The sequence below is a fragment of the Harpia harpyja genome, chromosome 15 (genome assembly GCF_026419915.1).
Source record: "Harpia harpyja isolate bHarHar1 chromosome 15, bHarHar1 primary haplotype, whole genome shotgun sequence".
Lineage (NCBI taxonomy): Eukaryota > Metazoa > Chordata > Aves > Accipitriformes > Accipitridae > Harpia > Harpia harpyja.
In genome coordinates, this window is record NC_068954.1 from 5660470 (window position 1) to 5685397 (window position 24928).

Here is a 24928-nt window from a genome sequence, read left to right on the forward strand (position 1 = left end):
TCAGTGTATACATCACTGAGAATTCAGATATGACTCACAGCCAAAAAAGAAATCCTATTCACAGTGGATTTCTTGCAGTTTAGCTCTAAAACAGCTGGGTTTTGTGCATTTTGAAAGTCACCTATGGAATGAGAACAACAAATGTGTGGGATATTACCTTTCCATTAGCTTTGATGATTACAACTGTAGCCTGATGTACTTTTCCCCCTTAATTTCTACTTGAAATTCAGATCTTACCTGCCACCTCTTCCCACAAGAGGTGTTCTGGACCAGCTGAAGGGGGACAGGATTTTTTGTGATCTCTCGTGTTTTCAGGTTCTTCCATGGCAGAGCCTTTCTCAGCACCAGCACGGAGCAAACCCGTGGCTGCAGAGCCCTCTTGTGGAGCAGATCCAGGCAGTTCTGGAGGGAGGAAACTTTTTTGTTAGGGTTTTGGGGGGGGGGTTTGCTTAGGAGGAACAAGAAATATGTCCTATGGATTGCTGTGGCAGGACAAAGTCTAGGCAAGACATCCTGCTCACTCCAGCATCTGCTTCACACAGCTTGGAGTATCAACAAGTCTTGTAACTCTGTAGGAGATTCCCAAATTCCCTGAGACCTGAAACACAGAAGCCAAGATTCCTCTCATTTTTGCCTAATTTAATACTTACAGTTAGGAGGGGTTTGACAATGCTCCTGCCTAAAGGGTTGCCGCTTCTGTCTGAAAATATAACTATGCCACCTGAATTTCACAAACTGAACCAATGTTTCTATCTATAATAGCAGGAGAAAGATGGGTATATTTCAGTTACTCATTCTAACGGTCCTGTAGTTTCATATTATCTTCTATTAAAAGGAGGCTGCAATCCTGCCTTTAGGAAATGCTACCTTATTTTAAAAAAAAGGCTTCTAGAACCTCATGAGGTTCAACAAGGCCAAGTGCAAGGACCTGCACATGAGTCGAGGCAACCCCTGGTTTCAATACAGGCTGGGAGATGAAGGGATTGAGAGCAGCCCTTTGGAGAAGGACTTGGGGGTACTGGTAGATGAAAAGCTGGACATGACCTGGCAATGTGCATTCGCAGCCCAGAAGGCCAACTGTATCCTCGGCTGCATCAAAAGAAGTGTGACCAGCAGGTCGAGGGAGGGGATTCTCCCCCTCTACTCCACTCGTGTGAGACCCCACCTGGAGTTCTGTGTCCAGCTCTGGGGCTTCCAGCGTAAGAAAGACATGGACCTGCTTGAGAGGGTCCAGAGGAGGCCACAAAGATGATCAGGGGGCTGGAGCACCTCTGCTATGAGGACAGGCTGAGAGGTTGGGGTTGTTCAGCCTGGAGAAGAGAAGGCTCCGGGCAGACCTTATAGCAGCCTTCCAGTACTTAAAGGGGGCCAACAAGAAAGCTGGGGAGGGACTTTTTAGCAGGGCCTGTAGCGATAGGACAAGGGGCAATGGTTTTAAACTAAAAGAGGGTAGATATGAGGACAAAGTTCTTCACTGTGAGGGTGGTGAGGCACTGGAACAGGTTGCCCAGAGAGGTGGTAGATGCCTCATCCTTGGGAGTGTTCAAGGTCAGGCTGGACAGGGCTCTGAGCAACCAGATCTAGTTGAAGATGTCCCTGCTCGCTGCAGGGGGGTTGGACTAGACCTTTAAAGGTTCCTTCCAATCCCAAACATTCTATGATTCTATGAATAAAGGCTACCAACATACCTGTATGTAGAGGAAAATCACTCTGCCTAGTATGCACCTGGCTAGCATTCACAGAAGGAGAAAAGTACAGTAGACAAACTTAGAAGTAAGCACATATTTGGCTTTGGATGGTACTGCCTTTCTCTACCCTCTTTTAGCTTTCCAGCTGTAATATTTCTGTGCATATAAAACAAATTTTTGCAGATGATGACTGGCTATATGCCAAAGTTAGCAGGGATTTGGTTGAATTTTAACTGGATAGAGAAGGTTACACCTTGTCCTTGCCTATATCTAATATCCATGCATGTTTTGATCAGACCTAATCAAACATTGCTGTATGTTAAACATGTTACAATTTTACTTTAATATAACCCAAAGCAGTACTAAAGTGACCTACATATACAAAGCCTGCCTGTTGATAAAAAAAATAAATGGGTGCAGCTGCATGCATATCAGGAAGCAAGGCACTGAAGTTAAGGCCTGTAATTAGGTACTTACATGCTTTTTATGGGGGGAAGGAAGATGGGGGATAGAGGAAATTCCTCTCATCAGAATGGCTAACTGTGCCATCCTCTTCTGGAGGCACCATTAATGAGTACAGAGTCTGTAAAATGAGAACTGGAAATCCTCGAGCAGTGTAGGACCTGGGAGCGGTGATAAAATATTGTCAGGGTGCCGCGTGGCCTGGTTGCTCCCTCAGGACCAGGGAGCAGAGGGATGGGGCAGGTCCGAGGTGAGGCTGGAAACACAAGTCAGCAAGTCATGGTCAGGATCAGGCCCCATGAGTGTGGCCAGGGTCAGACATAGCCTAGCGATAGATGGGCAAGTCTGTGGTGCTGAGGGGGGGCCTGAGACCAGGCTGGGCAGCGAGCCCGCAGGTCAGGGTCAGGGTCCGTATTAGCGGGTCCATGGCCAGGCACTGTCAGCGCTGCCATGCTGCGGCTGTAGCTCAGGCAGGAGCCAAACACAGAACTTTCAGTTAGTGTAATTCAAATCTTAAGAGTCTAATCGTTATTAGTCGAGATCTACAAAAAAAGAAATAATAATCAATTAAAATTGTTTTACACAGACTTAGCTGCCCCCATTTCCCTGGTGGTGTGCTCAGCCTTCCCCTGCTCCTCCTAAGGCAGTTAACTTCATTCTGGGGTCGTGGGGGGTGTTACAGCAAACTGTCCTTTGCCCAGAGGAAAGCTCACTGCACATACAAATCTGCATGAGTTAAGTTTGGGAATATTTAACTTTTCTAGAGATTTTATATCCATGTTTGCAGAAATTGTAAGCCTTTAACTAAACTGTTAAAATAAAAACAGGACTAGGAATCTGAACCAGATCAAGATTAAGCCCTGTTAGCTTTGAAAATCATGTTAGCATAGGCACCCGCATGATGATTTTCTGATCCAGCATAACCATGTCATTTGCAATTTGCAACCATTCTAGATGTAGGGAGCCATGTTATCACAAAAAATGGGAAAGAAGCAACAAGCTATGGCATGTGCCCTCAATCACACTGAAAACAGTTCACTTTGTGTGAAAAAGTGTGTGGTGCCAATATGGACCTTAGAAGACTGGTCTTATATCATAGGAGAGAGTCCAATTACAGCTTAGACAAAACATACACCCTTGAAGTACTCCATGTCAGGAAAAAAATAGGCATGTTTCAAGTCTATGGACCACAAGGCGGATCCTTGCCTTAATGAACTGGGGAATTACCATGAATTAAGGACAGATTCTGTCACTCACAGTTTATGGGCTGTTAAGTATGGGAGCTGAACATGAATGCCCACTACCGCAGGAAGAAGAAACTGGCAACATCAACATCATATTCTTCCCAATGAAGGAGCTGAGGATGACAGTTCAGGTGTTATCCTCCTCAGTCAAAAACTTCTGACTTTAATACACAGAGAAACAATGAAAGGGTGAGCATAACAGCAAGAAAATGTGATAGAAACTAAGTGCATGTTTTACAGTTTTAATTGCATTACTATTACTGAGATTTCTTCTCCACAGCAGTATTCTTTCTTTGTTTCCTAATAATTAGATCTAGACTAACAATGATTCTTGAATTAGACTGTTATCAGTTGTGCTAACAATAAATTCTTTGCTTGATATATACATATTAGGCGTGCTGCTGCTTTGGCCATAAACAAGACTTAGAGCACAACACCAGCTATTGCAATGATCCACACACTACGTGTACATATACACATATATACAGTATGCACATAAATATATATATGTAAGTATACCCTTTCCATTAGCAGAATCCCACTGTGATCAGGCAGTGAGGAGGAACAGGATCAGGCCATCCGTACCATTCATATTTGTGTGAGTGCTTCGTGGTTTCCATTCGAGTTTATCTGTGTGGCTGACCATGTGTGTATATGTATATTTAGATATGTATATATATATTTGTGTACTGGGTGTATGAATGCGTGAGTGCCTTTGGGGAGTACACGCTCAGCCTTGCTACTGGCTGGATCAAGGAGCATGGAGCTGCAGCAGCCTCCCATCTAGTGGACTGTTGGATTCAGCAAACCCTAGCACTTTTCTCTCAGGCCTTGCATGAGGGATTCACTGCATCCTCACCTTGTTATAAGGGACTGCAAGGTTTTGGCAGCATCTGAGAGCTCATTAGACCAGCTGAGAACAATCTCTTCAGGGCAAATATGACCAATGATACTCTCATTACTGGTTTACTTTTTATTTCAGTTTACCTTCCTTTGCTGTCTTTTCTCTCAACAGCCACAGAGCACGGACAGTCGAGCAGTAAACAAAAAAGCAACAAAATCTCCTATCACTCTTAAGACGGCCATCAGCACCTGCACTGGCACTGGCTGGGATGGAGTTAACTTTCCTCATAGCAGCTCGCGTGGTGCTGCGTTTTAGATTTTGTGGTGGGTTGACCCTGGCTGGATGTCAGGTGCCCACCAAAGCCGCTCTATCACTCCCCCTTCTCAGCTGGACAGGGGGGAGAAAATATAACAAAAGGCTCGTGGGTCAAGATAAGGACAGTTTAATAAAGTGAAAGCAAAGGTCGCGCGCGAAAGCAAAGAAAAACAAATGATGTTATTCTCTACTTCCCATCAGCAGGCAGTGTCTAGCCACTTCCTGGGAAGCAGGGCTTCAGTATGCGTAGTGGTTGCTCCGGAAGACAAAAATGCCCCCCTTCCGTCTCCCTTTACTTAGCTTTTATATCTGAGCTGACGTCATATGGTATGGAATATCTGTTTGGTTAGTTTAGGTCAGCTGTCCTGGTTATGTCCCCTCCCAAGATCTTGCCCTGCCCCAGCCTGCCATTGGGGGGGGGGGGGGAGCAAAAATGTTGGAGAGACAGCCTTGATGCTGTGCCAGCACTGCTCAGCAGTAGCCAAAACACTGGTGTGTTATCAACACCTTTCTAGCTACTGATGCAGAGCACAGCGCTATGAGGGCTGCTATGGCGAGTATTAACTCCATCTCAGCCAGACCCAATACAGATTTGTAACTAAACAGTGTTAATAACACACAAGGTAGTCATATGGTGTAGAATGACCCTGTCCGTCATTTGGATCAAACTCCTGTGGGGAGTTTGGGTCAGCTGTCCCAGCTGTGTCCCCTCCCAACCTCCTGCCCACCCCCAGCCTGCTCCATAGTGGGGCAAAGAGAGAAACAGTGAAGGCCTTGATCTTGTGCAAACACTGTCTAGGCAAAATACTGGTGCATTATCAATGCTGTTTTAGTCACAAATACAACACACAGCACCACACTGGTTGCTAGGAAGAAAAATTAACTCTATCACAGCCAGACCCAGTACAATAATTTACTTCACTTCTGTGAAACCGTTTGGGCTGAATGACACAATGACTTTTGTTTTTTCATCAGATTATAAGCTGAGCTGGCAAGGACATGGCACAGATGAGCAAGTAAGAGTGGGGCAAAGCAGTCTTTAAGCCCTGAGAAACCATTCACTGACCAAGAAATCCCTCCTTCTGTATGTCCTTCAGGAAAGCAGTACACTAATTTCTGAGCTCTGACCCTCACCAACACACTCTGAATTTCACTCCTGTTGCATCAAAGTGTAATGAAGTTTGGCAGAAAATAAACCCCCTTGCATTCCAGGTTGTCCTCAGATGTCAGAGGGGCTGGGGGCAGCTAGGCTTAGATTCTGAGTAATGTCCAATTCAACGCTGTAAGTCTGGTTGCATTCAATATCTTGAACTACCGCAATTATGCATGCACTAATAGTGCACTGTACTTTCAGTTTAGCCACGTTCAACGAACTATAACGGCCAAACTTAGGGAGTTTGGTCGTGTTCAATGAACTATCACGGCTAGATTTTAATGAATAGTACGATTTATTAAAGCAACAGGAGTACAGATTCTTTTGGACTGCCAGTGATAAATACACTGTCTGCAAAGCACGTGCAAATAATAATACAGTTGACTACAAGTGCATTAAATTATGGAAGAAAAGAGTTCTAAAGAATTCTAAGTTTCCAGGGAAGGCACTTGGTACAGCCAAGTGTTCGAATCTCACCCAGTAGGCGTCCTGATGAGGATGAGAGGTTCAGCCCGTCGACTGATCCCAGAAGTCAGCAATGTCCTCCCGACATGTCCACGATGATATCTTCCCTCACAGTCCCCCTCTCTTCAGGCCTTTTATATTCTTTTCCTGTTAGGTGGAGCTTGAGTCACTCTAGTCATACATACCTTTACTATGATTTGTATAAAATCTTCTCGCTTTACTTTTAAAGTTACATGCTAAAAAAAGTTCAGAGCGCATGCTCAGTGAGGGGTGGGCACACCTTGGAGGCGGGTAACTTTTGGGATGGAGGTGTGTTTTGGCATTATAATGAGATTATAATGAACAAAGTTCGCCCAGAGGACATGATGTTGCATGTCAGTACCCCAGAATGGGGCACTTAGGATATAAATCAAAAGTAGGGCAGTAGGCCCACAGAACCCCCATTATTTCACCTCCTTGCTTCAGTGGATTCAATGCAGGGACCTACCATTCTTGTTCCTATCTTGTTCCCTATCCCTGCAGCGATATCACAGAGCCTGGCCATGGTATCTCCACTCTGCTCCACCCTCCGTGTTGCTTCTCTTAAGAGTCAACATACCAAGCTCCCTTGGTGTTGCTAACATCTAAGGTTGCAGGTTATGTGGCTTAGGGAATTATTATGGAACAAATTCCTTGCATATCCCCTGCATTCCACACTGGAGGTTTACCTCCCCTTAAGAGGGGGAGGGAACATATTGATTAAGTCACTTCCAGCAATCATTCCACAACTCCTGAAGCCATCTCTGAGGGATTGTCCACAATATCTATGGAAACAGCCGTCTGGGTAAGCTGGAGACCTCGCAGCTCCCCATCCTCACCCAGCAAACATGTCTTCAGGCCTGCTCTGCAACCGCCTCTCCCCTCCCCTGCATGTTCTCAGACCTCCACCTCCCCTCCTGAGAAGCAGGGCCGAAGGAAACGCGGGTTTCCAGGGCCAGACCACCACAGGCATCTCTCCTATTTCTGCCTGACCAAAGAAGCGCTCGGGGGCACCGAGAGGCCCGAGCCCTCCACTGCCCGGTGGATGGGCTACCTTATCTTCTGGTTTTGCTTAAAATGGGAATCGATTTTGCAGAGCTTTCGAAAACCCCTCACTGCCCACGGCTGGGGTATTCTGGTCCAAGTAATGGGTGATTAAACCCATTTTTAAACCACTTAAAACCGCTGACAGCCAAACGACCCAGCGCTACCGAGCAGCTCCCTCACTGAGGTGCACGTCCACACCCTTCCCGGGCCACACCCCCTGCCGATCCCTCCAATCAGGAGACGGCAGCCGTGCCCACCCTCCCCCCCCCCTTACCCTCCACGAACCTGCGCGGCGGGCAGCGTCCTCCCCCGCCCCTTGCGCATGCGCGCCAGCCCGGCGCATGCGCGACGCCGCTGCGGCCGAGGGTGTTTGATTACCGCGGGCAGCCAGCCGGGCCCGGGCCGGGAGATGTCGGTGGGGCAGGGGAGGTCGGAGCCGGCGGACGGTAACGGTAGGTGCCCGTTTCCCTGGTAGGGATCCCGCGGGGCTCCGATCGATCGACCGGGCGGGGGCCGAGGGGAGCGGGACCGGGGGGGGGAGGGGGGGGAGAGTGGTGAGGCGGCGGCGGCCCGGCCATGCGCATGCGCAGTGGCGGACGCGTGGGCACGGCTGGGGGTCGGCGGGCTGCGATGGCTTCGGGTATTTTGGGAAATAGTGTTAACGCTCTCGTTTTCCGTCCGTAGAGTCGGATGTCTTTGAAATTGTTCTCCCCATCACTGTGCTTGTACTGAGCGATGATGACTTTCTCCAAGACGATGCCGAGGAGCAAGTGGTATCGTTTCCCGAGTTGAATGAGGATGAGCAAGAGGTTAACTTAAACAGTAGCGTTTTCCTGAAAAGCAATGCGACGCCTTCAAATGACAGTAACAGTTTAAGCATTTGGGAAGAAAACAAAACGGCTTCAAATAAGGATAGTCGTACTGAATACTCTGAAGAAAAATGGGTTGCCGAGAGTGTGTGTAATGGATTAACGTCACCTTTAAGTGATTGGTGTGATGCAGGCAAGGATAAATATAGTCAAAATTATGTGTTGCCTACATCGTCTTGCAGAACAGAGTTTACTGAGATAACTGAAACCAGTGATGGAAAAGAAGGTGATGGTGATGACGGCTTTCAGAAGATTCCGCCTCTCCTTTCTTCTGCTGGCAACGAGGGTAGAGATGAGACCATCAAGACAAGCAGACAGTTGACCGTGGCAGCGATATCCAGACATGAAGAGGAACTTGTTAGTGTTGCAAGTGTTCTTTCTGGCGGTGGTCGAGAGGAACAACCAGAGATCCACAAGGAGATGGAGACAATTGTTGAAATGGAAGGTAACTTCTTAATAAGACTAGTGCAAGAGTTTAAGAAATCTGGTACATTTCAAATTTTTGAGATGGGTAGGAAAGTGTATAGGAAGAATGCTAAAGCTGTTTATTTTACAGTAAGCATTTCAACATAGATTAATGTCGTATGCAGCAGAAGGAGAATATTGGCTGGAGTGTGCTTATTTCTTTCACAGACTCCTGTGAAACTGCAATAAATTGGTGCTGTTTCATTCTGCTGCAGTTTGCAAAAGGGTGGCCTTTCATTAGGGAAAACGATCTGAAAAAAAAAAAAAAAGCAGAAGGAGCATCATACTTGTGAGAATGGAGCCCTAGCAAAGTTAGGTGACAGTACTTTCAGAGGAATTCTGGCATAAAGCTGTTTCATTAAAAACTGTAGGGATGCAGTGTTGTTCTGTGAAATTCAGAGCTTTGAGTGAAAAGAGGAAGTGGATAGGAGGAGGCTTCTAACTAGAATTTCTTCTCTTAAAACATTATTTAAATGTTGGGGTGGGAAGCATGGAGAGAGACATTAGGAAAGAAGTGGAGATAGGAAGATATTAAGGAAGTAAAAGGAGTGAAGAGCAAGCAGGTCATTAGACAATTTGGGATTATTACTACCAATTAATCATGAACATCGGTGGTTGTATGAAATGTTACATGTGTGATTTCTTTTCCCCCTGTAGATCCTGATTCTTCAGAGAATGGAGACAATGAAGCTAATAACAGAAAGAGAAGCAAATTTGAAGATGAAATTCTGACTTCTCTTTTGGAACATGGCTTGAAAGAAGAACAAAAACTTACTTATAAGTGTTCTGCTCCATTTCTTAATACATGTTCTTTGACTTCAAAAGAACTGCTAAAAGATGTAGGGAAACCAGAGATGAACGCTTCCACTTCTGCTGAATCAAATACTACTGGAGAGCATATTTATAAGACATTAACACCATTTCCTAGAAAAAGGTATCGGCAACAAAATGTTGTTTCTCCTCATGAAGACCCAAAGGAATTCCAAAGCCAGCAGAAGGGTTTAGCATGGCTAAGTAATAGTGTGACCATCAAACCTTTTTCTAAAGCATCTTGTTCTATAAATAAGCATGAAAGATTGAAGTGCAGGTTTTGTAGTTCTGTATATAAATGCAGTGCGCATCTAAAGAAGCATGTTTATTCAGCTCATAAAGATAAGAAAATACATAAATGCTGCTTTTGTAAAAGAACCTTCTTCTTTTCTGCCAACCTTAAGAATCACCTTAAATTTCATAAGAAAATGACTAGATTGCAAAAGGCAAGAAGAAATAGAATAAATGCAAGAAAAGTTAGGCAGAGATCTAAAGAAAGAAAATCTGACACCAAGAAAAAAGAAAGTAAATACGAGAAATTTTTCATCAAAATTGAAAGGGACTTTACACCTCTGGGTGTTCCAGTTACTTTTTCCTGCAAACTTTGTTTGTTTGCTTCATCAAATCCTAGAGTTTTTATTAATCACATGAAGGGACATAAAGAGAGACCACCTTACCAGTGTCCTCAATGTGATTACTCCTGCATTAGCTTATCCTATCTGTTAAATCACATGTACTGGCATGCTGGGTATAAGCTGTACCAGTGCAGGTTTTGCACCTTTTTGTCGTTATATTTTGCAAGCATGGTAAGGCATAGCTACATACACACAGGGGCTAAACCATATTCCTGTGAGTTTTGCCAGTCAGCATTCACAAGCACCACTGCGTTAAAGAGACACAGAAGATTACATGCAGGCAAAGAAACATGCCAAGGGCAGCAACTCGACGCCATAAGTGAAAGAAAGAGAACTCAAAGACCTTTAAAGAGTTATACATGTGATGAATGTAACGTAGTGTTTTACACTAGAGGACATCTAAGCTTTCATAAGAAATTCCATGAAAAGTTTAAGGCTACTGCTAATGGTTATACGAATCAGAGCAATGAACATCATAAAAGCAAAATATGCAAAGTTGCCAGTGATTCCCAGGATCGTTTGTCTCTTTCTGGTAAAGAAAATGATTGTCTCAGTGGGGGAATGCTGGCTTCAGAAGTAGACTTTGAGCAGGCAGGTGATGTGCAGGGCAATAAGAAAATGTGCTCTGGGAAGAAATTCCCTGAAAACAGCCATGGAAGTGACAATTTACATATTACTGGGAATAGATCAGAAGTTCCTCTGAATTCATACAAAATGGACACTGTCATTTGCAAAGAGGAGCCTCTCTTCAACTCCAAGGCCTCTCATTCACAAGATCAAGATGATGATGCATATAATAAATTTGTGGAAAACTTAAAGGATACGTGGCCTTCCAGTTTGTCTACATTCAAAACGTACAAGTGCCAACACTGCAGTTATACTACTGCTGTTCATAGTGACTTTAAGCTGCACCTAAAAATGCATAGAGATGAAAGGCTATATGTATGTAAAGAATGCAATAAGACATTTAAAACATCAAACCATTTGCAGAAACACAGCCTTATTCATATAAAGAATGGATACGAGTTTGGCCATTGCCTCTATGCAGATAGCCATTTAGAGAATCTTGAATTGCATCATGAAATCCGTGTAGGCCTGTGTCCAGAAAGAGATTTTGGTTCCTCAGAAGGTTCAACCAGTGTCCATTCCTTGCTTGGTTCAGAAGTCTGTGGAGTACAGCCAGATGTCCAGTGGGGCAAAGAAAATGATTTGCTAGCACAAAGTCAGCCACGGTTCTATCAGTGTGCAGAGTGTGAGTACACTACTTACATTTTAAGCAACCTTGAACTACATGTCAGAACTCACACAGGTGAGAAACCTTACAGCTGCAGTGTTTGTCAGAAGAAGTTTCGTACTTCCAGTCACCTGAAAAGACACAGGGTCACCCATTTTAATATGGAGCATCTCAAGTGCAGGAACTGTGACTATTCAACAAACAAATGGCTGTCCTTGAAACAGCATCTGGCTTCACACTCTTGTGAGGAAAGCTCATCTACTGGCTGTCTCTACGATCAAAAGCAGCTACCTGTCAAAACGTACACGTGTGAAGAGTGTGGCTATTCCACAGCCCACAATGGTAACTTGAAGCCACACTTGAGAATTCATACAGGGGAGAAGCCATTCAAGTGCAGTCAGTGCGCTGTTGCTTTCCGCACATCTAGCCACCTGAAACGCCACTTACTGACTCATTTAAAGTTGCACTGCAGAAGGTGTAAATTTTCTACGGTAGATAAACGTGCTTTCCAAAAGCATATAAAAACACATAAAAAAAAGTACAAGTGTGTAAACTGTAATGTGATGCTGCCTACCAAAAAACTTTTGGAAAAGCATAAGCAGCAACATAAGCTTGGAATGTAAGTTTGGGAATTGCAAGTTGGCACTCGCTTCTGGAGAGGTTTGCATGTCCTGAATTTGTTAATTGCTTTACATTCCCCTGCTGTCCCTAGAATGATGGCTGGTGATCAACGCATCCAGTGTTTTGGTCTGGAGAGTGAAACTCGGGGTACTGGTTTACTCCAGATTCTTCTCAGAGCTTTACTTACAATTTGGCCGAAGTTACCAGTTTAAATGGTTACTCTCTGCCACTTATTTTCTTGTAAAAAATCAGTTAAAAAACCCTCGTCTGACTGAAAGAATGTTTAAAGGGAGGGAAGGAAATGCACATGATAATGTATAGTAATAACTTCTCATTTAAAAATTTTCAGTGTGTTTGGAAGCGTAATGCTACCTCCTATCTGCTGATGGTTGCATTCCCTACTCCCAGGTTCTCCTGCAATACTTGAAACAGAAAAAAAAAATAGTATCTCACAAAATTACAGAAACAAAAGATTTTTGTCATCACTGGATATGAAAATGAATTGATATGAATTGGGATATGAAAATGTTTTCTATATGTGTGTATATATAAAAGGTTTATTAGGCAGTTATTTTGTCTGTACTTTTGATAATTCTTTGAGTAGTCTGACAGAAATGGTAATATTGTCCTTAATCAGGTATTTTATGATACTGAGAATCCTTAAACTGATCTTCAATTTTATGTAAATGTCTAATGTTAATCTAGTATGAAATGCCTCATCTTTTCTCAGGCTGGTAGTTTCTGTGGTCTTTGTTTCTTAAAATAGACAACATCATACTTTTCAGAGAACTTCAATTTAACAACTTGCTGATATACTGCAAATACTACTTAGTTACATTGAAAACCTTGGCAGTATCTTGAACTGTAAAATTTATTTTTTTAGAGGTTTACTGTGCATCTAAAATAGCATGTATAAGGACCACTCGTGCCAACCAGCAGTTGTTAACCTGGTATGGTGAGGGCGGATGGGTGCTTCTTCCACTTTTTATTCAAATCTAGATAAATCTTTGCTTGTTTTACGGAGGTATATGGTGCTAGAAACTCTTGTGTGGACACCACTGACTATAATATGCTCAGTGGTATTGATAACAGCGGTGTTACCCTCTTGTGTGAGGAAAAACAACGGTAAAGGGCTGGTGCTAACTGTCCCGTAATGTTACAGTTCAGTCCATGAAACAGCTGAGTAAACCTATAGCTTAATTTAGAGAATGTAAACATGCAACTACCACTGCTTTTTTACTGCTCTCAAATGTATGCTTTTTTTTATACATACAGATAATATCTTGCAGAGGCTTTCTGGTAACGTAGGAGCCAGTTTGGAAATGGTTTCCCAGAGAGGTGGTGGCGTCTCCCTCTTTGGAGATTGTCAAAAGCCGTCTGGACGTGGTCCTGGGCAGCCGGCTCTGGGTGGCTCTGCTTGAGCAGGGCTTTGGACCGGGTGACCTCCAGAGGTCCCACAGCCATTCTGTGATTCGGAATGCAATTTTCCAAGAGTGGATTGAACTCAAGAATGAATGCATGTATTTAAGGCCAGATCAGCAAAGGTATTTAAGTGATCTAGTTCTTTCTAGCTGCAGTAAAATCAGACAAGTAAGTGTCTGTGACTGAACCCTGGTAGTTACAGATGTCTTTACTACAAGCTGGGAAGTTGCTACTTGGGAATGAGTGATTCAGATCTTGGAATGATTGAGCTAACTGCCTGATAGAGTTGTGAGAAAGAGCAACATTATCCTGATATGAATAAAGAAAAGCACTTCTGGGAAATAACAACAGTGTTATACAAGCATGGAGGAATTTTTATCTGCATTACTGTACAATTCTGGTCATTTGAAGAAAAATTCAAAAGAACAGGTACAAAGAGGAAACAAAAATGGTGAAGAGGATTGTAAGCCTATATATCAGAGACTAGGAAAGCTAAATCTGATGGAGAATGATTGTTTACAAGTACGGTATACAATGAGGAAGAAGGAAGCCCCATTTAAGGGGGATAAATTAATTGGACATTTTTAGAAGAGTTTGTAAACAGCATAAGTTTATTTTAGTTGTAAGAAAGAACAACAGAAGACATTTTTCAGCTGGAGCTTGATGAGTTTGTAAAAATAATTATTCCAGGTGGTTGCTTCTAATAAAAATGGTGTTTGATAACTCATGAGGTTCCTCTCTGTTCCTTATGCAGTGCATTGCACTTTTGGGGATTGGAAGTGATTCTCAGTCTGCCAAGTCAGAGGAATTTAAATGTAAAGGCATACTTGTTTTAAAATAAGGGCACAGGCTGTTCTTGATTATTTTTTTTTTGCTAGCGAAAGGTGTAATATTTTTTATTCTTGCAGAGTTTCAACAAAAATCAAAGCCTTTCCTAAATCATACTGTGAAGCTTTCTGTTTCAACCGAAAAAGCTTCCTTAATTTTCTTTATTAATTTGGACCAAACAGTAAAATGTAGTAGGAAATCACACTAATGACAAACAACTTGAGCAAATAGGTGTCATTTTATCTGCCGTGCATCTACTAAATAAGTGAATAAAAGTTAAACACGGGGTGAAGTAAATGGATATAGGTGAATCGGACCATGCTGCAATATGGTTAACCACCAACCAGATTTATCTAAAACAGAAGAAAGGAAATACAATGTTTTTTTTTTTTACTTTACTGTATGTTACTATATGCTACTACCTCAGTTTCCATTTGGGCTAGAGTAAATGCACGTTTTTTTCTCAGATTAACAAAGCACGCCGTAAACGTAACATTGGTGAAATCTGATTCTCTTCTGCCGTCCCCTACCTTCCCCATTTGTGTCCCTTGGGGAATTTGACAGAATTTAATGAATCCTCGAGTTCATCCTTTTAAGAGCAGGCCCGGGCCCCTCTGCCGTGCGCACCTCCGGCCCACAGGGGGCGCTAGAGCAAAGCGCCTCTCCCAAGCCTCCCCGTCCGACGAGGCGCATCGCCTGCGCCTGCGCAGAGCAGCCAGCCGCCCCCCCCCCCGCCCCTGTGCGCCTGCGCCAGCCGTGCCGCCCCTCCCCGGCGCAGTCGTCCCCGTACCCCCTGTGCGCCTGCGCAGAGCGCGCGCCTTTCCCGCCCAGGGCGCCTGCGCCGGCTGTGGGCCGGCCCCGCTGAGGCGAGCGGCGTTCCCTTCCTCCCACCGCTTTTTCTCTGCGGGACTTTCAGCCCCTTCGCCGCCAAGATGCCGCGGATTATGATTAAAGGCGGTGTGTGGCGGAACACCGAGGTAGGACTTTGCTCGCTTTAATTCCCCGTGCCCCCCCCCCCCCAAGCGCTTGGCCCTCAGCGGGGGGCGGGGGGGGAGGTGGGGGTGTCCTGCGCCAGTGCGCAGGCGCTGGTGGAGGGGTCGTAGTGCGCATGCGCGGGGCCCTCATGGAGTGGGGTGTCTTGTAACAGTGCGAAGGTGGGGGCAGAGTGGGATCTTCCTGGGCCCTCGGTAGCGGGGCATGTGGAAGGCTAGGCTTCTGCGGGCCGCTGTGGCTCTGGTGGGCTTGGTTCCTCAGTAGCCTGGAGCTTTCTCCTCGCCCCCTGCCTTCGTGGGCAGAGGTCAGATCGATGGTGTTTCTCCTGAAGGCTGCGTGCTGGGGAGGGCAGGAGGCTCAGCCCCTGCACGTGTCGTGTCCCTTCCCCCTGGAGAAACTGTCGCCACAGCAGCTGGAGGGGTTGTGTGGGCCGTGTTGTCCTCGGAGATGTCCCTTTTGCAGGCTGGAGTGTCTTACACTGCATAGGCAGGGTTCTTGTTCTCTAGGGTATGAGGGAGCTGGAATCTCTTGCCCTTGAAGACTCTTCCAAATGTGGAAATGGTGAAGATGGGTATGGGCTCTTCATCTGCAGCTTGAAGTGTTTCCTACACAGAAATTTATGTGCTGTTCAAAAAAAGAGGAAAAAACCCCACCCCACTCTCCCATTTTTGCCGTCGCATGCTTTCAGAACTGCAAGTGATGGTGAAAAGAAAAATAATAACACAAGAAATCAAGGATGTCAGTTTTATTAGATACATGTTTAAAGCAAAAGGATGTACCCGACACTGTGTAAAATCCAGAACTCTGCCACTGTATACTGTGAACACTAGGCATGTACGTAGTTCCAGAAAGCAGTGAGAAAAGAACAATAGAAGGTATATGTACTGTGTGCTATGTGTGCTTTTAACCACTTGTGACATATCAGCTATGTGCCAGGAGGCAGCTAAATTGGGGCCAGCAGAGGATAGGAAGAACCACTGTGTGCTTACCCTGTTCTCATGGTCTTCCATAATTGACTAATTTTGGTGGCTATTAAGAGAAACAGCAGTGCGTTAAATAGATCATTGTTTCACCAGTTCTTGTGTACCAGAGATGAATTATCTCTCTTCGGTGCTGTTCTTTTGATTAATGTTTTGATTATACATACAACATTAAAAATACAGAAAGTGGAACTGCTTGATACCAGGTCATTCGTAAAATGACCGATTACTTGTAAAAACGTCTGCTAATGTCATCAGTATTGCTACTGGATGCCATATAACACCAAGTAAATTTAAAAAAACGAGAGGATTTATTATTTATTTTTTAATAGAAATTACATTAATTGTTTCCTGCAGCAGCTCAAGCCAGAATTCATCATCAGCTTACATTTAAAGCTGCTGTGTGCTCTGAGAGATGTCTGTGCTAGACAGAGTATCTGTCCTTGATGAGTAGCATCTGCGCAGTACAGCTGAACAGATTCTGAACACAACTACAAGTACTTATTGGATACAGAAGAGGAACATCTGTGGTTGACAAGGCTACAATAATAGCTTTGATGCATTGAAAATACCACTTTCTGGCCTGTGAGGAAACCAGAAATAATGAACCCATTTATCTGGGGGGAGGGAAGAGAGGGATTGGTGGATGGATTGACAGACAGTTGATAGGACTTCTAGCTTTTGGTGAAATCTCAGTGCGCACTTTGATGTATACAAACAACCTGGCTCCCAAGCTGAATCCATTATGTTTTGGGGTTTTTTTTCCCCCAGAAGTTTATAAGCTTGGGATCAGCACTTTAGATGTTACATTCTGAACATTAAAGTGATTTATTTTAAGATTCACTTGTAAAAGGGAAACTTACTATAAAGTTACTTTATTTTTGTGATACTTCTTTTTTTTTAACAGCATATTCCATTGATAGGTAAATATGCTATTTGCATTAAAATATGCAAAAAAAAAAAAGATAATTTTATGGTATTATTAAAACAAGCCACCCAGAGGTATCTATCAATTCTATTCTTTTTCCAAATGTTGTGTCATTACCAGACAAACACCTCCCTACTTCTTTATTGCCAAGGAAGACATACAGAAACTTTAAAAACTGTGTTTTAGAGAGCATTGAAAGGAATTGGTTTTGGAAGTTCTGTCTGGTCTGTGAAGTCGGCCACAATAATCATCACTGTCTTTTTCATTTAATCTTTATTGATTTCATTGGCTTTTGAAATACAAATCCTCATTCATCTTGAGAATAAAATGTGGAAAAGAAGTAGCAGTGCTGTGCTGTTTCCACTGGGTCAGCCCATTAGATGAAATCCACCGTGTTCTCCTCTGCTTAAGCTCAAACTTTCTGTTTTGCAAGTTCTTGTGATCCATAACAGTATTTTTTTTTTTTTTAAGGATGAAATTCTGAAAGCAGCTGTGATGAAATATGGCAAAAACCAGTGGTCTCGTATTGCTTCTTTATTGCACAGAAAATCAGCCAAACAGTGCAAAGCCAGATGGTAAGTGAGAAGTGCCATGTCTGAGAATATGAGATTCATAATTAGTGGGAATTTAGAAATTACCACAGATTAATTTATGTCTACAGAGGAACAATAGTTTTAAGATTGTTTCATTCCTGCTATTGTGGATATTGCAGATTCCTATTGCTTGAAAGTAATTGAACAAAAGTAGCCAAATGTTCTCTTTGCCAGTGACTGCAGTGTTGGCAAATGGAGGATCACTTAAAATTGTGTACATGATTTTTTTCCCCATATTTACACATTTTTAATCAGTGAGTATTAACAATGAAGTAATATTGTAAGATATTGTTGTGGCTTAACCCTAGCCGGCAACTAACCACTACACAGCTGCTCACTCACTCCCCCTCAGTGGAATGGGGGAGAGAATTGGAAGGGTAAAAGTGAGAAAATTCGTGGATTGAGATAAAGACAGTTTAATAAGTAAAGCAAAAGCCATGCATGCAAGCAGAGCAAAACAAGGAATTCATTCACTACTTCCCGTCAGCAGGCAGGTGTTCAGCCATCTCCAGGAAAGCAGGGCTCCATCACGCGGTGACTTGGGAAGACAAACGCCATCACTCCGAACGTCCTCCTTTCCTTCTTCTTCCCCCAGCTTTATATGCTGATCATGATGTCATATGGTCTGGAATATTCCTTTGGTCAGTTGGGGTCAGCTGTCCCAGCTGTGTCCCCTCCCAACTTCTTGTGCCCCCCCCAGCCTACTCATGGTGGGGTGGTGTGCGAAGCAGAAAAGGCCTTGACTCTGTGTAAGCACTGCTCAGCAGTAATGAAAACATCCCTGTGTTATCAACACTGTTTTCAGCACAAATCCAAAATGTAGCCCCATACTAGCTACTGTGAAGAAAATTAACTCTATCCCAGCCCAAACCAGCACAGATATTAATCTCTCTTACAGATAATTTTCTGATTGTTCATAATAAGAGTTTGGCTTGAGGATAAATGTTTAGAAATTGCACTGTGGAATTTCACTTTATATAAAAAAATAGAAGTTTAAAACTTATGCAAATACATGCAGTATGAATCTGAGAATCAGATTTGATTTCTTGAGTACTGAACTGCACATATTTATTAGAATAATTCTGTATAAAGGTAACAGTACTGGCACAGTTAAAGATTAGTAAGGTAACTGCTGAAGGATCCAGACAAAACAAATCTACCATTTCTGGTACATTAGGTTGTTGCAATTTTTACTTTTCCTTTTCTGGATTAATTTTGTGACTCCTTACTTTGCCAGAACAGAGATGTGGAAAGGAAGGAGAGGCAATAACTGTATGAAGAGTAGTGGATAAATAACACATTTTAAAGGTCCAATACATATGTCATAAAAATACTCTGGAGTAACATCCTTTTGTACAGAAAAAAAACTTGTATTAAATTTGCATGACAAGATTTTGAAATCTCATTGTGATGATTTGGGTAAACACTGTTCTGAATTAATTCAAGACAAATGTGGATAGCTTGGATCTATTGTCCTTAATTTTTTCACTTTTTAACAGGTATGAGTGGCTAGACCCGAGCATCAAAAAGACAGAGTGGTCACGGGAAGAGGAGGAGAAACTGTTGCACCTGGCCAAGCTCATGCCAACCCAGTGGAGGACCATTGCCCCCATTATTGGGAGAACTGCTGCACAGTGTTTGGAACACTATGAATTTCTGCTGTGAGTTACTGTTTTACTAGAGGTGCATACCAGGAACATCTGCAGAGTTTGTTGTATAGATGTGTTAATTTCCTTCTCCTGTGGTTCTGAAGTATGGTGGTTTCAAGTTGACCAAGTCCTTTTGTAAGCAAGTCCTTAAGGACTGTTTCTTTTCAGTCAATGTGTCTAGCTTGAAAGAAGCAGCTCCTGAAACTTGGGAGAGCAGGCTTGAATAGCGATAGGTGTATATTTTCTTGCTTCTCCTCATTCTCGCTAGAGGAGTGTCAAGACTGATACTTTCTATGGGCTTCCATTTCAGGTTTATTTGGGTATTTTTTGACTGGCTGATCAGCATGAGTGAGTGTGGGAGAGAGAATAAAAAAGACAGACATGTAGACATAAAACACATGTTGTTGAAACAGCTGAATGTGCAACCATCATTTCTGTATGCTACAGAGGTTTTTGTTAGGCCATGAGAAGAGAAGGAAAGTGCCGTTTTCCCTTGTGAGCTCTCTTAATTCTGGTGTGATTGGTTGAGTATAATGGGAAACATTCGATTGTTCGTTTTGTCACACTGCTTGAATTCTTGTCCTTACTGTTAAAAGGTTACCCAAGGAGAGTTCTCTACTATTAGCTTTGTCAATGTTGTATTTTATATAGTATTTTATTGTTGTAATGTAATACTATGTTGGCTTCTTTATCTTGTCTAATATAAGATTATGTAACTGTACCATGTTCATCTTTTGTGCAGTACTTGTATAACAAGTTTAATGTATGATACATAGTACAAGGTTACTTTTTTGATCAGTCTTTGGGGCCTTTAAGGGATCATTATTACGAGCGTGGAGGAAAGCAAAGAGCCAGTTGTGATGTGTACATACAATGTGTTTTTAGGGACAAAGCTGCTCAGAGAGACAATGAGGAAGAAACTGCTGACGATCCTCGGAAACTTAAACCTGGAGAAATTGATCCAAATCCAGAAACCAAACCAGCCAGGCCAGATCCTATTGACATGGATGAAGGTAAGAGATGAGTTTGTTTACTGCTTTTGACAGAAATCTGATTTCTTTGTTTCTTCTTTTTACACAGCCTCTGTACCCTGGGTTTGTTTTGTTTCCCCCTCTCTCCCCCCAACATTTTTTCTTACAGGTTTTGTCTTATTTCTGCATCTGGCCAGTCAGTTATACTTTTCCAGTTTTCTTTTCCTTTTCTTGGTTTGTTTCCTGCTTTTCATCTGTCATCTCTTGCCATGACTGACTGTTCTTTGCTTTGACAACTGCTCTGCTTGTTTGCATTCTTATTTCATTCTTATTTCTTATTCTTCATCTTCTTCCATCGGCTCATACCTCCCAGATGAATCCCTGCTGAAGCACAGGAGGACTACACAGCTTTTTTTCCTTGCACATAGCAATATTTTGAACTAAAAATGAACATTGCTAAAATTCCATGAGTGGAGCAACGGTGTTTTTGAATAGTCACAGGTTCACAAGCGTAGCACTCTTGAATCTGGATGTAAATGAAATTAACAAATTCTATAATACAGTTGTATTGGTTTTGTGTGGCAAGGTTTTGGTAGCGGGTGGGGTTACAGGGGTGGCTTCTGTAAGAAGCTGCTGGAAGCTTCCCCTGTGTTCGACAGAGCCCATACCAGCTGGCTCTAAGACAGACCCGCCGCCGGCCAAGGCCGAGCCAATCAGCGATAGTGGTAACGCCTCTGTGATAACATTTTTAAGAAGGAAAAAAAGTTGGGACGGCGGTATTCGGCAGCCGGAGAGAGGAGTGAGAACATGTAAGAGAAACAACCCTGCGGACACCAAGGTCAGTGAAGAAGGAGGGGGAGGAGATGCTCCAGGCGCCGGAGCAGAGATTCCCCTGCAGCCCGTGGTGAAGACCATGGTGAGGCAGGCTGTCCCCCTGCAGTCCATGGAGGTCCACGGTGGAGCAGATATCCACCTGCAGCCCGTGGAGGACCCCACGCCGGAGCAGGTGGGTTCCCGAAGGAGGCTGTGACCCCGTGGGAACCCCGCGCTGGAGCAGGCTCCTGGCAGGACCTGCGGATCTGTGGAGAGAGGAGCCCACGGAGCAGGTTTTCTGGCAGGACTTGTGACCCCGTGGGGGGCTCACGCTGGAGCAGTCTGTGCCTGAAGGACTGCACACCGTGGAAAGGACCCATGCTGGAGCAGTTCGTGAAGAACTGCAGCCCGTGGGAAGGACCCACGTTGGAGAAGTTCGTGGAGGACTGTCTCCCGTGGGTGGGACCCCACGCTGGAGCAGGGGAAGAGTGTGATGAGTCCTCCCCCTGAGGAGGATGAAGCGGCAGAAAATAACGTGTGATGAACTGACCGTAAACCCCATCCCCGTCCCCCTGTGCCGCTGGGGGGGTGGTAGAGAATCCGGGAGTGAAGTTGTGCCCGGGAAGAAGGGAGGGGTGGAGGGAAGGTGTTCTGAGATTTGGTTTTATTTCTCATTACCCTACTCCGGTTGATTTGTAATAAATCAAGTTAATTTTTCCCCAAACTGAGTCTGTTTTGCCCGTGACGGTAATTGGTGAGTGATCTCTCCTATCCTTATCTCGACCCACAAGCTCTTTGTTATATTTTCTCTCCCCTGTCCAGTTGAGAAGGAGGGGGAGTGATAGAACAGCTCTGGTGGGCACCTGGCATCCAGCCAGGGTTAACCCATCACAACAGTACTCTCCGATGAAGATGTAAATGAAATTATAATTTCATTAGTGTGGTCAGTTTGCCTCTTTCTGTAGATGTTTTGATTTACTGTAGAAATTAGTTGAATTATTTTCAACATTAGGCATTTTTTCTTAAAGTATTCATTTCATCTGGGCAATGATTTATAAAATACATTGGAGCAACTTGGAGAAAACTAATTTAGTGATCATTCAGAATGCCTGTAAAAGCATTGATTCATTCAGCTTTTAAAGATTGCTTTCTGATCTTAATGTCACTTTTTCCCTTACTCCCATCCCTTAAGTGCAAATTCATAGCTGTATTTATCTGCACTATTGTAGATGAACTTGAAATGCTGTCTGAAGCTAGAGCTCGTCTGGCTAATACACAGGGAAAGAAGGCCAAAAGAAAAGCAAGAGAGAAGCAGTTGGAAGAAGCTAGGTAAGCCTATGCTTAGTTTCATATATTGGGACTGCTTTTGTTGACTGGAGCATTTACAACGCATAAAGTCAGGCACAGCCTTAAGTCATTGCAGAATTGGACTTTTTGATAGTCATTTGTGACAAGACCTTCATTCTTGTATAGATGTCACAGCAGCAACTGAAAAAAGTAGTACCAGATCTTAGGATACAGGAGCCACCTATAGGTATGCACTTTAAATCACATAGTATTACCTTTTCCTTAGACGGCTTGCTGCTCTCCAGAAAAGACGAGAACTTCGGGCTGCTGGAATTGAGATCCAGAAGAAAAGAAAAAAGAAGAGAGGTGTGGATTATAATGCAGAAATCCCATTCGAAAAGAAGCCTGCCCCTGGTTTTTATGATACATCAGAGGAAAACTACCAGTCCCTGGATGCAGATTTCAGGAAGCTACGTCAGCAAGACCTGGATGGAGAACTAAGATCGTAAGTGTGTGTTATACTAAGGAGGGAACAGTATATTTGAAAAAAAACCCCATATATGTATCTAAGTATTAAGTCCTGGAAATGTCTGAAATATAATGAGGGCAGGAGTTGTATTTTCCATGGAACAGATACTAGTGCAGGTTGCTTCTGCCTTTTCAGTCTCCTGTATTTTTTATGTTTCTAAAAGGTCTAGTTGACCTCTTTTCCATCAGAATAAAGTTCCTCATGCACATTCTTGCTCTTTAAATTGAAATCTTAAGTTTTTTGAGGTACATTTTCTTTTAGCAGTAGATTTGCTTGTGTATTTGCAGTCCTTTGCTTACAGGAGTAGATTTTACTTGTTGTTGTATTACTTTTGATGGAATTGTTCTTAAGTAGAATTTCCTTAAATGCGTGATTTCTTTCCCTCCCCCCAAAAAATGCCAAAACATGCAGGTGAGAAATTAAATGCCCATCTTCATCATGAGCAGTATGGTACATATTTAATTGTACTGTTGCATTTCCCACTACTTCTGCCAACTGCTTTTTACTGAGAGAGTAGGTCCGGTACTACATATGATTTGCTTTATTAGCTTGTGATCTAATTGATTCTTTCTGTATGGCTGTTAGTTCAGAGGGTCTGGCAGGAGCTTCAAACTGAAGCTTGTGATTTCACAGGCTGACTCCGTTGCTGTTTGAAGAAAATACCATTTTAATAAATGCTGAAGAGAAATTGCTTCCCATATCCCACAGAAATTGTTTGTCTTCCCTTAGCAGCTGCTGGAGAAAAAGGGACTGTTCACATCCTCTGATTCTTGCTATCTGAATTCTTGGACTGACATTTTTTTCTTGCTCCAGTGCCCCTGTTTATTGTAGCTGAAGCAACCACCTGTTGCCTAATTCCACAATTTAGAAGCATTACACTGCCTTGTTGTAGGTTCTGCTGCAAGATCTGCAGACCATATCTCATCACTTAACATCTGCACCACAAGGTGGTTCACTCTTCCTGCAACATGTCTTATTTCAGCATATCCAACTTTTGATTAGGGCGCAGGCTTTTTGCTTGTTTGTTTTACTTTGTAGATGTTCTGAGTGTTCTAAAATGATTCTCTTATCCATAATGACAGTGAAAGGGAGGGAAGAGAGCGCAAAAAAGACAAACAACATATGAAACGGAAGAAAGAGTCAGACTTGCCTTCAGCTATTCTACAGACCAGTGGAGTGTCAGAATTTACCAAAAAAAGAAGTAAACTAGTGCTTCCAGCTCCTCAGGTAAGCTGTTCATTGATCAATAAACAGCTTGTAAGGCCAATGCCAATCAATGATTTCTGTTCTATCAAGTGAATCTCGTGGTTGTATTTTATCTCACTATGCCATGGAATTTTCTCTTTTAAAGATATCTGATACAGAACTTGAAGAAGTTGTAAAAGTAGGCCAGGCAAGTGAGATTGCACGCCAGACTGCTGAGGAATCTGGAATTACAAACTCAGCTTCCAGCACTCTTCTGTCTGAATATAATGTGACCAACAACAGCATAGCACTAAGGACTCCCAAAACTCCGGCAGCACAAGACAGGATCCTGCAGGTAGAGTATAAATGTACAGAATGGGCTTTTAGTTCTAGGGCAGTGGTCAACTGAATAGAAGGTGTAAGCACCATAGAAACATTCCTTAGATTATGTGTGGTACTGGGACTTGAACTGACACGTGATATCCAGGATGTACTGAAAGGCATAGAAGCAGATCCATTTCTATCTGATCAGTTGTCAACATGCTTCAGAACAATATGATACTTTTTTTTTTTGTATTATATATTGTGTGCAACTTCTAGCATTAACCATTCTCCTGGTGTCTTTTATAATTTCTCCTTGTCTTGGGTACCTCTCAGCATCAAAGTTCTATGTGGTGTTCATGTCCTTAAAACAATGTCTTTTATGTGTTTCCTACTTAGTTTTGCTGTTCAGCTTTTATTTCAGAAAAAAAGAAGTAATTAACTGCAACAATGCAAGACTGTTTTCCAAGTTCTTTATTGGCTTAAAACCACTTAAGACGAAGATTGTTGAAAAACTTAACCTTTGCAACCTCTGAATTGCAGTTGTGTTACACTGACT

The 24928-nt window shown here is 43.1% G+C and overlaps 2 protein-coding genes across 3 annotated transcripts in view; both read left to right on the forward strand.

Annotated features, from left to right (window-relative positions):
- The first annotated feature begins 7576 nt into the window (after window positions 1-7576).
- LOC128151927 (zinc finger protein 91-like) lies at window positions 7577-14019 on the forward strand. The gene is made up of 3 exons (XM_052809772.1): window positions 7577-7688; window positions 7921-8550; window positions 9228-14019. The coding sequence occupies exons 1-3, from the start codon at window positions 7646-7648 to the stop codon at window positions 11870-11872; spliced, it is 3318 nt and encodes a 1105-aa protein (XP_052665732.1). The 5' UTR covers window positions 7577-7645; the 3' UTR covers window positions 11873-14019.
- A 900-nt stretch (window positions 14020-14919) lies between these two features.
- Window positions 14920-24928, forward strand: part of CDC5L (cell division cycle 5 like) — a 37259-nt gene continuing 27250 nt past the window's right edge. Inside the window, exons 1-8 of one of the 2 annotated variants that reach the window (XM_052809700.1) lie at window positions 14920-15097; window positions 17493-17596; window positions 19114-19275; window positions 20149-20276; window positions 22277-22376; window positions 22621-22839; window positions 23946-24090; window positions 24215-24403. In XM_052809700.1, coding sequence (XP_052665660.1) covers window positions 15053-15097; window positions 17493-17596; window positions 19114-19275; window positions 20149-20276; window positions 22277-22376; window positions 22621-22839; window positions 23946-24090; window positions 24215-24403 — 1092 coding nt within the window. In that variant the 5' untranslated portion in view covers window positions 14920-15052. Of the gene's footprint in view, window positions 15098-15740; window positions 15989-17492; window positions 17597-19113; window positions 19276-20148; window positions 20277-22276; window positions 22377-22620; window positions 22840-23945; window positions 24091-24214; window positions 24404-24928 lie in introns of those variants that run through there. The other variant, XM_052809701.1, reaches the window with a different exon arrangement.

Excerpts from the sequence above, each read along its gene's own strand:
- LOC128151927 (XM_052809772.1), top strand. The coding sequence starts at position 7,646 with ATGTCGGTGGGGCAGGGGAGGTCGGAGCCGGCGGACGGTAACG. Across the intron at positions 7,689-7,920 it reads GGAGCCGGCGGACGGTAACG|AGTCGGATGTCTTTGAAATT; the intron begins GTAGGTGCCCGT and ends TTCCGTCCGTAG. Across the intron at positions 8,551-9,227 it reads GACAATTGTTGAAATGGAAG|ATCCTGATTCTTCAGAGAAT; the intron begins GTAACTTCTTAA and ends TTCCCCCTGTAG.